Genomic DNA, 14,559 nt, shown 5'->3' with positions numbered 1-14,559 from the left:
ATCCAGAACATTGAGGAATGCAGAATGCAGAATTATTCTACAGCACTATCAAAAGAGAAACCTTAGCCTGATTATGGGCGGTTGAAAAGTTGAAAATGTATCTTTGGGTCAAATATCTTGATTTGGTGACATATCATAAACCTTTAATATACATGATGGATGGTTGTGGTAGAGGTAGTGGAAAGGCTTCCTCAAGGTTAGTAAGATTAATGGCAAAGCTGCAGGAATTACATTTTCGGATAAAACATATATCTGGAGGGCGAAATTGCCACGCCGACTGCTTGTCCAGGCTTCCTGTGTCTGATCATGCTACCGATATTTTAGAAGATACTGAGTGCGTTGTGGCACCTATTGATGCAATCTCACTTTGTGAGGGTAATATTTCTGAAAATAAGTGGTTGGGAATGCTGAAAGACGGCAAAATATAACAAAACGTTATGGATTACATAACACCTAATTGGCCACCGAATAAGAAATCTAGATAAAAATGTAAAGAGTTTTCACCAAGTAGCTGAGGAGTTAACAATAGAAATGGTTAGTCATTGAGAATCTTTTTGTTTATTCTACCTCATCAGTTAAGAAACAAATCTTGATTTAGTACACAAGGTACATCCTAGTTCCACTGCAACTAAAAATAGTTGCGAAGTTATTAATGGTGGCCAGGTATGGATACAGAAGTGAATTTATATGCGGATTTATGTGCACAATGTTCAAAAGCAGACCAGAGCATTGGAAAACCTGCAAAAATGAAATGCAAATGGTTGTAATTCCAGAGGTACCTTGGTCTAAAATTGCCATTGATTTTTCAGGTCCTTTCAATACTTTCAAGAGCAAATGCAGATTTCTAACCATAGTAACAGATTATAACAGTAAGTGGATCTATTATGAATTTCTACCTAATATTACCACTGAGTATGTAATAGATTTTTTTTAAAGAATGTTTTGCAATTGAGGGACTACCTTATATTTTAGTATCTGACAATGTTACACACCACTGGCCTCACATCAAATTACTACATTTTTAAAATACTTTGAAATAAAACAAAAGAAAACACCCTTATATTCTCCCAAATCTAATGGTCAGGTAGACCGTGTTAACGGATTTCGGAGTCCAGTTAGCTATTGCATCACAGCTTCCAGGAAGTGAATTTTTACAAGACAAAGTAAATAGTTACAATAACACCGTAAATTAAGTAACTGGTTTCACACTATTCTTTTAGGGGGTAGAAAAGGCAATACTATGCTTATACCTAAATTCAGAATGCTGTATAAAGATTCAAAATACTGCGAGAAAATTGATGATAACAAACTCAAGGTTCACCAGAGAATTGTGGACAAACAACTTTTAGCTAAATGCTATCACGATGAGCTTCACTGAGAAAAACATATATTTTTTAATAAAGGGGATACAGTAAAAAAGGCTTTTAAAGTTCAAAAAGGAGAATCAACATTCACTTCTCCTTATTGTGTGGATGAGGTTTCTAAAGGAGCAGTACATCTTAAAGATAAAGGTTGGTGGAATAAGAGTCTGGTCGTGAAACTTAAGCCAGGGCAAAATGAAGTTTTGAAAAACCTTGATTATGAATCTCTTGCTGAAACTGATCAATTGATATGAAATGATTCTAAAAAGGTTACTAGCTCTGAAGATAATCCTCTCTGTACCAGTGGTAATACGTGTTTTGCTAGCGATATTACTGATATGGATAGTAAGACAACGGAAAATTGCAGTACTTTGGATAACAAACTAGGTTCTGATAAGTTTTATTTGGTAGCCAGTAAACCTTCTATTGATGTTCAAAGAAGTAAAAACTCAGGAGAAGTAATAAATATACCCAGACCCAATTTCACATTTGTCAAACATAATTTCTTAGAAACTCATCAAGCAGGTTCTCAAAAGTGCCTAAGAGATTTGAAGATTATGTTTTGTATTAACTCTTTTCTTTCAAGAAAGGGAGATGTTGTATATATTGTGTATTGTTCATTTCTCTCTATATCGTGTTTCACAACAAACTTGTGTGCACGTTAAGAGTTAACATGTTACCATGCAAATCTTATGATGTAACTTATAGAATGTCTGTTTACTATTAATATGAGGTCATCGAATGTTTAAGCCAGATTACCTTTGGCATAACTACAACCTCTTGTTTTCCTGTTGCTTGCATGCAGGCCTTTTGGATTGCTTCTATGTTAATAAACCCTTATTAACATACTTTGGGATAATGGTGAATTCAATTATAACACAGTCATTTGATGGGCACAAGATCCCCATGTTGGCCCCGCAGAGGGTCTAGGCCCATCCAAGGAAAAAGAAAAACTCCAGGCACCAATCCTCAGTGTCTGCACTGTGCCAGGGTTCCACCAGAGATTGCTGCACACCAGTCTACTCCGGGTGAGTACAGTTTTATCTGCATCTAACTTGGGAATTCAAATTTTTTTGTTCCAGGTTACATCGTCCAGCATATTGTACCCTGGGTTTGGGAATCCACAAGAGAGGCAGCCATCTTGTTCGGTTTCAGTTTGGAATGCTGCTGGTGAACTGACATTGGAGATGGAGTGGTTCAGAGATTGAGATTATTAGCAGTACCAGACAGATTAAACCAGAAAGTTCAGAACGTTCTGACTATAGGGCATGAAGCCTGCATTGGTATAAGTCCAATGTAAAGAATGATAAGGAAGGCTTTTGGTGGATAAGTTGAGACAAATGTGTTGAGCAAATGTTTTGGGGGTCAGGGGGTGTGGTTTGTTCTTAGAGTATGCAATTACAAAGGACAGTAATTTATCCAGAGATGACTGAAAAATACCCAGGAAAACATTAGATTATGTGTTCTTTAGATCATTTTGCTACGCTGGGCGAGGTTCTGAAATGCACAGTTTTTACTATTTAGTATTAAGTGCAGAAGCCAGAGGTGACATTTGAACATATAGGCTGGAACTGATTTTTGGTAGAGATGTCTTTTTAGGAAGGACATCCATCAGAATCTGATACAGTCAATGGTGTACAATTAGTTTGAAGACACACTAAGGAGAAGGTAATCAAACATATTATTGAGCATACAGAAAGGCAGTGTCTTTTCTACCTATGTATGTAATTAGATGTATATGTAATTCTAAAATAATTATTAATCTTCATTATCTGGTACAATTCTGAGAACAGAAATGGTAGTAGAAATAGAAATGTAAATATTCTAACCTTGTGACACTTGGCGGACAGGTCACTAATCTCAGGCTAGTCCCAAAGCCTTAATCGGATTGGGATAAACTGTACACGGGTCTAGCCAAAACAAGCTTCACACATGCTCAAGTTAAGAGGACAAGCTTTGCTTTGGTTTTCTTTGTTCTTGTAGGGCCATGACTCAAGAGCAGCCCAATGCTTGTCCGCAGAACTACTGTTGATTTAATTATAATTCTTCAGTTAGTAAAGACAACATTTTTCTCCAAAGCACAGGTATTTGAATGTCAGAGGTGTTATTGCTCTATTTTTCAGTCCCTACTTACAGCCTTGTTGTAGTCTGTGGCACTTTCAGGCTTACAGGTACATTTTACAAACTCTCAATAAACCCAGAGATCTATTCAATTGAATGCTAAACATGATTTTATTATAGTGGTTTCATCAGAAAGTAACATCAAAAAACATGGTTGAAAAACAAATTGCGCATGTGCAAGTTGATTTAAAAAAAAAGAGCTCACCGTGCTTTCCCCTGGAGATGTCCACATACTGGCAAAGTCTGGGGTGAGTGATGGTTTTCAGGATCTGAAACCTCCCCAGAATCTTGATGGAGTTTGGCGTCAGTGGAAGGCCATTGCTTCCACAAACGTCATGCGGCAGTGCTGAGGCAAAGAAGGTAAATGCTCCCATCTCTGCATCCTTCAAGGGAAACATGGCTTCAGGCATCTTCCTTTCAAGCTTTCTGGTTGGGGAAAAAACAAATAAAGGAACACTTTTTTCACTACTCCTAGAATTTAAGTCGAGATGAAAATGTTAATCAAAATGGAAATGATGCAGCTTTCGTTGAAGTCTAAACTATAAAATGCCAACAAAGGGAAAAATTGAGAAAAATTCTCCACTATTCCTCAATTGTAAATCATTTAGAAAATGTTCTTTTTTTAGGTTGAGCCTGGGCAGCACACATGCTGCTCTGCGAACCATGCTGTATTGTAGTATGGACTTGAAGCCCCGCCCACTCTCCGCCCATATTGGTCATTGTCTTGTGACATTGTCCTTAATAAATGCTGGCTTCTGATTCGTTAATAGGTTTGTTAGTTCCTCCTTAGTACGGCCTTGTCTTCATTTGTAACCTCCCATGAGGACCGGCCCTTTTACTTTAGTTGTTACACGGTAGTCTTCTTTAGTCTGTAAGTACTTTTCTTTAATGGTTTCTCCTGCTGCAGACACTACGTGCTTTCCTGCAACATTCAGCGCGCAATGTACACTTTCACGGGGTGCTTTTACAAAAAAAAAGGCATTAGTTTGTCAACTTGACAAACAAATGCTTTTGTCAGTAAAAGCGCCCCATACTGTGCTTTTACTTTAATAGCGGCTGCGGACATTTCTTTAGACACGGCTCATCTAAACAACGGGACGTCGCCTCTATTAACGTAAAAGAACATCATGGTGCGCTTGTAAACAACAAGCATTTTCAATGCAATAGGTCTCGCATTTTAGAAACTTTTACCTATTGGTATTGTAATTGAGAATGCCTTTAAAGGCAAGACCAATTGCATTGCAAATGCTTGTTATTATTTCTTGGTTATTTACCAATAGGGCTTTCATTCAATCCACATTGCACCTTAGTTGTTCAGAAAAGAGCCCTTTTTTATTTAACCTTTGATTACAGGAAAAAGGTCAGTTACGTTATGGGTATCTGTAGGCACCAAGCAGTCTAAAATGAAGAACTTTAAAATTGGCATACCTAACAGCACATGAGTTCTCACCCAAATAAAGCTGCACATTTTGCGCCTAACAATACCTATTATCCTTGTGAATGTGATGTCAGTTTGTTATGATTTAGCCATCAAATAACTCGGATGATATACTCACTTTCTTCCCAGGTATTTCTAGTCCCTCATCTGCTTAGGAAAATATGAAGAAAATAGGATCTGTAACCACAAACCATCCTTTTTTGCATAGGAGAATGTAAGCCGTGAGGGTCATCTTCTAGTCATTTTAATATATTCTTCTTCACAATCCCAGGAAGAGATCAGTTCTATCATAAGGTCATGAGTAACTCAAAGCAGTTCTCCAGTAAAATCATATACTGCAGTATTGCATTTGACTTACTGACACATCTTCAAATAATGGGGCTCTACCATGTCACGACTAAATTTGCCCTCTGGTTGCGAAAGATATTTTGTGGGCTTTCTAAGCACGTACAGTGGGCTTAGAGCCTGCCTACTGCTTACTACTGTTTGACCTTATTGTCACTCGTTTCCTTGCTTCTTATTCAGTGGCTTCTCTTCTTCACCTCCCTCCCTGGCATTCTTTTGATTGGATGACTTGTGTCCTTCCACTGCTCACCTTTAGGGAACTACTTTTTTCTATCTTTAGGCACTCCATGAGAGTTAATGCGTTCTTTAATTCTCTCCCTCGTGTGCTGCTTCCGCTTTCACATTCCTGCCCTTTCGCAGTTTTCTTGTTACAACCCCTCCCCAGCTGCATTGCTCCCCTACACCTCCTTTCTCTTCACTGTTTTCCCTTGTATGAAGGGCCTCTTGGCTACAAAACACTACTGAGCCACTCCTTTCTCAAAAGCCCAATAGTTCTGCAAGCACCACCAGCCTTTCCAAAAAACAGCAGTGCCCTGCTTGCAAACACACTAAGGCCATGTTGTCATTAATGCACAGTTTGTAGCTGTGGTGGGGTTCACAGGCATCTAAAGGCATAAGCACCTGCTGCTATTGTCTCTGCTGGCTGCTTGCTGTACACCATCTCTCTTGCCCTCTCTCCATGAGACTTCCGAATATCGTCCTCCTCAGCTCAACCCCCTCCTTTGTGTTCAGCAGACGTGAGCTTGCCCAGAACGGAACAAGTGCCCAACAAAGTGTGAAGGTTTCTTAGGGTCGAAGCTAGAACAGCTGCCCTCCCCACCTCCAAGACGAGACGTTGAGTGCAATCAAAGGGTTAAAATCACTGCTCCCCACAGCCGGCAAGAGATCCGATTGTATACTGCATGAGAGTCTGGCCTATGCAGCCTTATGCTGCACCACTAAAAGGCTCTCAATTTTTGAACAGCACTGTATTGCGGGGAACGTTTTTTTTTTTTTTACTATCAGTTGGTTGTCAAACATTTCAGTCTCTAGAGATTATTGTAAGCTGATAAACATGCTGCCCATGATAGCAATAGTTTTTAGATGATCTGCAGAGTAAAAAGCCTACACCTTTTAGTTCAGCTGTGAAAGGTAGAGTGGGTCTCTTAACAGAGTCTTAACGAGCAGTAACGCACAAAGTAAACAAGGCATAAGGGCTCATTTACACAGCGGGGGGGGGGGGGTCTCTTAGAGAAGAAGCGTTGTGCATAACAATGACCAAAATGCCAAATAAAAGCACCCTTTCAGTTTTTTGGGATACCACGCATTTCATGTTACTCTAACAAAAAGTTACTTTCTGTAATGCTCTTTCTGGGGGCTACTATATTTACTTGCAGATTCTTTAGCTTTTGAATAACCTGTAGGGGGGACCAGCTCCACTTCAGCGCCGTAAGCGACACTTTGTGACAACACTGGAGTCATAAAGCTCCCCCGTCAGCGTGATGACATCAGTTACCATTCACTTTTAGGTCGAGCCTAGGCAGCGCATGTGCTGTCTCTCAACATGCTGTATTCAGTCTATGGTCAAGCCAGCTTCTGTTTGGCTTTTGTCTGTGTCCTTCTAATTGGATAATGGTTCCTGCTTGTACCAGCTTTTTTAGGTCTCGACCTTGCTATCGCGTAAGCGATCGCAAAGCGAGACTATAGAGAGCGGGTTTGAAAAGTGCTCCCAAAAAGCGGATTGCATGGTTAGCACGCGCACAATCACGCGCATCGTGCAGCCATGCAATCCGCCTTTTGGGAGCACTTCAACGGGTCTGCTCCCCCACCCTCAAGCGCGTGCGCGCCACGCTCCGCCGGGCTTGTCTTGTTGAAACCCAGTCGCCAGTCTGGGGTAAACCCTCGGGAATGGACGCCTTTTGAACTGCACTTCTGGCTGTGGGGTAGCTTTGGTAAGTGAACAGCACTTGTCCAGGGCACAGATTAGAAAGACTGCTTTGAAAGGTAAATTCCGGTGCACCCTTTTCCCACGATTCAATGAGGGCATGTGTGGCTGTTATTAACCCCCAGCTAATAAAATGTTTTAGGATAACTCCATAGCGCAGCTGTGATTTTACGAGGCCTCTTTATGGGCGCACACACCCACGGAGGAAGCAATAGCGCGACGCAGGCAGTCACTCTTCATGGGGGCCGGGCCATGGCATGCTGTCACTTCCTGCATTGTGCGTAAGACTCTGGGAACAATGACGGCACGCGCCCGCCGGTTCACGATGCCACCTTTTTCTCCCAATATGTCAGTTTGTCAGCCTTTTTGTAAATTCAAAGAGAAGTAAGTTTACATGTAATGAAATTTTCCTTCTCAAAACGAATACACGGTGATTTAAAGGAAAATAATATTGCACACTTTGCACACGGTCCAACATTTATTTCCCGCAAACAGATGAGAGTTCAAAAGCTGCTGATTCTTCCCATTGAAAACTGAATGAAGTTGATTGCTGAAATCGATGTTGTTGCTATTCACGAATAGTTCAGTGGCTGTTACAAATACGTTATTTTCCCATCGCTGCGTGTGATGTTTTTGTCCCAAATCCAGTTTTTCATGAATCGACTTTTTTTTTGGTCACAAATCAATTCGTTTATGAAACAAATCGATAAGTCCTGATCATTCAACATTTCTTGGCGGGATAGTGGTGAGGTGACTGTCAGTCACTGCACATCGAGCTCGTTTGCCAAAAGTTGCATGATCTGCCCTAGAGAGACTCCGTTTTCCCAGGCCCGAGGAGTGTTTTCGCAAACAGATGCGCTGTCTCGTGACTCTTCTCTGTCTCAGAGCCTTCAAAGGGTCCGCTCCCCCGCCTGGAATGCGCTCCCCCGCCAAGCGCGCACGCCACGCTCCGCCGGGCTTGTCTTGTCCATTAACTGTAGTTCTGTGTATGGAAGCGGTTGTAATGAATATTCGTGTTAACCCTGCAGCTGTTTGTTCTTTGCTGAATGCATGTCGTTTATTGCTTCCTGAGTTTGATGGCACAGGGCTGCCTGCTTTTACGTTGATTCTGCCCTTGCAGCTCCCACGCAGGGGGTAGATTTCCTTCCATGGCTTGTGAGAATGGAGACGGGTCCGATCCTGTTTCTAGAAGGGCTGTTTTTATTACAGCGCAGTTTGGTGCAGCTCGTAACCAATTTCCATTGATAATACACGTTTTTGTGAACCCATCCCTGCTACTCGCCCCTATCTACATTCTGTGACGTCTTTCACCCACCTTCCCCGTACCCCCTTCCAACTTCTACCCTCCTTCTCCAGCAGTCACTGTGCCCCCTCCTCCTTCACGCATAGCCCCCTCCCCCCCAGCCAGCGTCATCTCGGGGGTTTTGCTAATCCTCCTGCACTTTCTGCCCACTACCTACCTATGCTGTTGCTACCCCTTTTGCCTTCACTTTCGCCGCCTCCTATTGACACGTGGCCTTGCCTCCTGGGCGAGGGAGCTCCCTTATGCGCTTGCTTTTACGTTGATTCTGCCCTTGCAGCTCCCACGCAGGGGTTAGATTTCCTTCCATGGCTTTTGAGAATGGAGACGGGTCCGATCCCGTTTCTAGAAGGGCTGTTTTTATTACAGCGCAGTTTGGTGCAGCTCGTAACCAATTTCCATTGATAATACACGTTTTTGTGAACCCATCTTTGCTACTCGCCCCTATCTACATTCTGTGACGTCTTTCACCCACCTTCCCCGTACCCCCCTCCAACTTCTACCCTCCTTCTCCAGCAGTCACTGTGCCCCCTCCTCCTTCACGCATAGCCCCCTCCCCCCCGGCCAGCGTCATCTCGAGGGTTTTGCTAATCCTCCTGCACTTTCTGCCCACTACCTACCGATGCTGTTGCTACCCCTCTTGCCTTCACTTTCGCCGCCTCCTATTGACACGTGGCCTTGCTTCCTGGGCGAGGGAGCTCCCTTATGCGCTTGCATGTATGTCACATTTTGGCATGCTTTCTCTCTGCTTGTGTATTTTTTCATTCTTTCTCTTTGTGCTCCTTCTCTCTGTGTGCCTTTGGTTTATATTCTCACCTTAATGAACATGTGTCCCCCCTCCCCTCCCGCCCACACTTTGTTCTGTGTACTGGCCGTGTCCAACCAACTAAGCTGCAGACTTTGTAACTAAGAAACCTGGGATTGAATCTTTAATTCCGCACTGAAGCAAACTGTGATGCTTGAAAAACCACATGGTCTCCCTGTATCTAGGTTCCGTTCTTTAAATAACTGTGACGCCCAGAGGCAAATCATTATGTATTGTGCACTATGCAAGGACATTTATTCACTTCACTGCGTTCTCCTTCTGCACTTTTATATTCCACCCTCTCACCCCTTAAACCTACTGCTCAGCTCCAACCTTCCTGTGAGACGTTCCCAGACCCTCTTCTGCACCGTGTATCCCCCCTCCTTGTTTTAGGGTGCACCTTTGTTGCCTTAATGACTTTAGTATCCTGCTGTGATTAATTTGCATCACACAGATGCTGCAGAGGAATAGATTCTTATCTTTCTCAGTTTGCTTGTTTACGGTCAATTTGCCTGGGCTGGTTTGTTTCTCAAGTGTCTGGAGTGTCACAGAAAGTCACACTACAGCAGACTTTCAGGCAGCCTTTTGTGCGTTTTTTTGTCACAATACAGACGTTTATTTGGCGCTGGTTAGAAGAAGTCATAATTTTTACTCGTGGTAGCCGCTTTCATAGCGTTGGTCACATTACCGTACATATCACATTTACCCCACTTTCACATACTAACATTATAAATAACATTTTATATATTTGTCGCTTTAAAAACATAGATAATAAACAATGCCATTTACAATACCAACAACTTTAAACTTTGCTACTGCGAGACCTATTGCATTGCAAATGCTTGTTCTCAATTGTTGACTCTCACGGATCGACCCCAGTACTTGTCCTCTTCCGGTACTGTATGTCCTGTCTTTGGGACTTTTTTTTTTTTTTACATTCACACTGAGCACTTCCAGCGCAGGACGCCGCACTTTATCTTTATATATGATGGCGGCACTTTATTTGGATCTGCACGGCGGGGTTTGCCCACCTCCATTTTTTTAATTGTGTACAGACTTTAACAGTCAGCACTGCACCCGTTTCACGAGCAGTGCGCTTTATCTACTTGTTTTTTTCTCTTTTAACTAGAGCTGGTTTCACAGCAAAATGGTGGCCGCTACCTCCAAGACTCTTGCGGAGCCCGCTTCACGCCATCCATGCTCGTTTGATTTACTGTGATTTTATTCAAGCCGCTTCCACAGTGCGGCTACCTCCGCCTCCTGCCGCCTCAGCCTGGCTGGTGCTGCTGCTTGTACGCTCTCCTCAGCTCCCTCGGTAGTCCTGTGTCCAGCTGCTGCTCTTGTCTCCACCCCCTGTCCTCTCCGGCCGCTGCTTGCACTCTCCATCTGAGCTACTGCTTTCCTTCCCACCCACTCCCTAACTTTACCCCGTTAAGGGGTCTCCTCTTCCTAATTTTGTGCTGGATTACCCTTCTAGACCCCGTTAGCACGGTGCTGGGTGGCCCGTGTTTCTAAGTGGCTCACTGTCTGTGCCGGTTCCTCGCGATCTAGAGTGGTGACAAGGAAGAAGTGTTTGCTGCTCGCCTCAGTGCGAAGCATGGCGAAACCTTAGTGGTGTCTTCACTACCTACCACATGCCTGTTGGCTTACTACAGTTCAGTCTCCAGCTTGGGACGACATGCACCGCTATGCCTTTCTACAGGCTTCCTGCCATCAAAAAGCATGCTATCCTGACTGCTCAATAAACAAGCATTGGCATAGCCAATAGGTCTCGCTTTTGGGACCTTATAAGTATTTAGTTATGCAGCACAATATCCTTGGTGCAACTACATCAACTGTTGCATGACTAAGGTTCCAAAGGCGAGACCGCTTGGCTATGCCAATGCTTGTTTGCTTTGGTATTTGGGTATTTTCTTTATAGGTTCACGATCTCCTTTCTTGACATGTTGAAAAGGAGTTTTGAAATGTGTTCTTAATATCTGTATATAATGATATTCGATTGAAATGTTTCACTATCACTATGAAATGTTTCACTATCACTAAATAAATTTATATAAATTTTGCATGTACTAGTAGAAAAAAAGAAGAAAAAAAGTCAAAATTGAGACCCGTACTTGGGTTAACTTTGCAGCCCTGTTGAAGCCTTGTTGAAAGCAAAATGCCTTGGCTGCACTTGCATGAATTGAAACAATAAAGCAAGATTTGACTTCAAGATTGAAGGCCCAAGAACCATTCTTTGTTTACTCTGTTCAACTATTGTTGCCTCTCTATTCATGTGTGTATTATTGTTTTGTATGGTCTATAAGCAGTGGACCTTAGAGGCGGGCAACTTTGTAATATTTAACAACAACAAAAAAAGAAATTGTGACTACACCAGGAGGTGCAACCACAAATCCATTGCCTGCTGCTTAATTTGCGTATAGTGATTTACGATATGTACTACGATAATCCTTATTAGGTTCTCTTATGAGAGATAGTATTTGGCTGTATCAACTGTATTACTCTGCACTAAATCCTACAGACAGGTATTTTGTTACACGGAAACTCACAGATTATGGCAATATGCAGGGGTTATGGTACTGGTTACCCCCCTGAACCAACCTAGTATAGAAGATTTGCACTGTTAGGACAGGTATGGTCTGTTTATAGTGAAAAGTTATGATCCGGGTTGCTGGAACTGCGATTGTGCAGTTGTGGTGGCATTTACACTTACTTACGGATTTAACATAATCGATCATCTGCTACACAGTCTGCATATTTCAACAAAAAACAGTGTTTCCAGTTCAAAAGTTACTAAACGCTGTGACACGTATTGCCACACAGTGGAAAGCCCTTTGCAAAGGCTGACTGTCTACCTTTCTGTTGCTTATAGCTATATTTGATTGTTAATCTGCTAGTAATGAAATGCAACGAATGGCCAGACAGTGTTAAAAACAAGCATTTGCAATGCAATAGCACCTCAGGTTTGCGAGAGTTTAAGCAATTGGCATTGTATATCACAATGCCATATTTTTCTGTTTTGCTAATTAACACATAAATAAAAGACAGAAATTTACAATGCCAATAGGTCAAGCTTGTAACTGCGAGACCTATTCAAAGAAGCGGCCGTCATTATTCCGGGCTGCTCCTAAAGTGAAATCACGCATGGCGAGCTGAATATTGCAGGGAAGAATGTCTTGCCTGCAGTAGGAGAAACTCATTAAAGAAAATGGTGCTTACAGACTAAAAAAGACGTACCGTGTAACAACAGAAGTAAAAGGGCCAGTCCTCCTGGGAGGTTACAAATTAAGACAAGGCGGTACTAAGGAGGGACTAAAAAACCTATTAACAAATCAGAAGTCAGCATTTTCGAAGGGAAATGACACAAGCCAATGACAAATATGGGCGGAGAGTGGGCGGGGCTTGTATTCCATACTCCAATACATCATGCCGCAGAGCAGCACATGTGCTGCCCAGTCTGACCTAATGAAAAAATAATGAAGTAATCCTGTCGCAAAATGTGCTGCATTATGCGGCATAGTTTAGCCAACCCTGCCCCATAATTTGGGCCTGTGCTGCTGCCTAATTCCAGTGGCGCTGTTTATGATAAAGGCAGTAGGACTGACATATTGATTGTGAGAAGAATATATTAAAACATCAACAGGCATTTAGGAGTGGATTGCTATTTCTCTGTATTAAAATCAGACCACCGATATTTTGCAACATGAAATGTTACATACTATATTTGTATGGAGGATTTTGGTTTTGGTTACTGCCTCATAAAACCCTACGCTACAAGATTTGCACTGTAATAGTTCTTGCTAGCATCTCTTCGGAGGCCCTGACAAACTCAGCTGACTGGCACAAAACTTTTAATAAACAAATCATTATATAATAAATATTTATAAATATAGCCATACAAATACATAGAGGGTCTTTGGGTGAGCTCTCTTCTGCCAATGGTCTGTCTGAATGTCATCTACACTCTTCTTCCATCCATGACCGTGTACTGCATGGGATAATGGTTCAATTCACATCAGTGACTGTCTCTCCTGCCCTGGGAGTGACAGTATTTTCTCATCACATATACATATCCACAGTAAAATGGGTGCTCTTCGGTGTCGGTTCTAGTTGCTCCTTTAGTTTTCAATGGTCTCCTTTTATAATTCCTCTCATTTATTTGCTTCTCTTTTTTATCATCATTTTTCTTAAGAGGATACTACAACCTCAAAGGAGTATGGACAGGTCGCTTGCTGCTTATGTCATCTGCAGTGCACAGGATCACAAGTTGCCTGTTCATCCAAACCAAGAGACCATTCTGCAACGCTGTTGTCCATAATATATCCTTTTACCATTCAAAGATGTCAAAAATGTTGGTCCTAAATGTGGCAACCATGCTGGAATTTTAAGACAACAACAGACTGTGTGCTATCCCTCACGAAACAGACACCCATTGCTATGATCAGTTTCAAGCATATGCCAGTAGTGTTTAGGCTCCAGGCGGTTTTCTTTTTTCTAAATGTATTCTTTAAATTCATCTTTAAAATATTGTTGAGCTTGCATGTTTTTTATTACAGTTGTGTCAAAAAAGCCAAAAAGAATAGTTTATCTGAAGAAAACTGACACACATGGCTCCACTTAGCATGCACTTTCATAACTACAACACATCACAAATATTTACTAATACATTAGCAGAGTCTTTTACTTTATAGCAGCAACTGACATATAGTGCAGAGACATTAGGACGCATGGGCTGTTAGGTTTATGAACATAGGAATAAACTGCCAGATATTTTGACAGTCAATATAGTTCCCTATATAGTTATCTCGATAACACTATCTAGTAGCAAAATGCAATAAGTAGGGTGAGGTAACCTACTTACATGGCTGGTAGACAGAGTTGCCTAAAGCAAGTCATATTTATTAAACATGCGGGCTGGTCAAACACCCGCTGTGTTTTCCTCTTGCTGGCTACTGATTGAAGTATGTTACCTGATTATCAGAAAAGTAGTCAATGGCACCACAAGGATAATATTAGGATTTTTCAATCTGAATCATAACATCTGGTTGTCACTGCAGACCAAGTGTTACTCAATATTTAAATGCAAGGACAAAAGGAATGCTGTACGCCTGGCAGAAATATCACTGCATCTTAACACATCTGTACAATTGGAAAATCAGAATTCCATTAAATGAATGGCTCAGCCCCTAGTTCAAGTGTGAATTTGGGGGGTACCTTCACTTATTTCCCCCACCTAAAGAGTGGAATACAAAATAGTGTAATGGC

General features: G+C 41.9%; 1 protein-coding gene across 2 annotated transcripts in view; it reads right to left on the bottom strand.

The window, feature by feature from the left end:
• TBCK (TBC1 domain containing kinase) overlaps positions 1 to 14,559 on the bottom strand; it is a 1,508,203-nt gene that overhangs the window by 1,460,039 nt on the left and 33,605 nt on the right. For both annotated transcript variants that reach the window (XM_085641401.1, XM_085641402.1), the window contains exon 2: positions 3,688 to 3,908. In XM_085641401.1, coding sequence (XP_085497527.1) covers positions 3,688 to 3,908 — 221 coding nt within the window. The remainder of the gene's footprint in view (positions 1 to 3,687; positions 3,909 to 14,559) is intronic.

Source organism: Triturus cristatus, chromosome 2_2 (genome assembly GCF_964204655.1).
Source record: "Triturus cristatus chromosome 2_2, aTriCri1.1, whole genome shotgun sequence".
NCBI lineage: Eukaryota > Metazoa > Chordata > Amphibia > Caudata > Salamandridae > Triturus > Triturus cristatus.
Note: the sequence above shows the minus strand (reverse complement) of the source record. Positions and strands in the feature narration are given on the sequence as shown.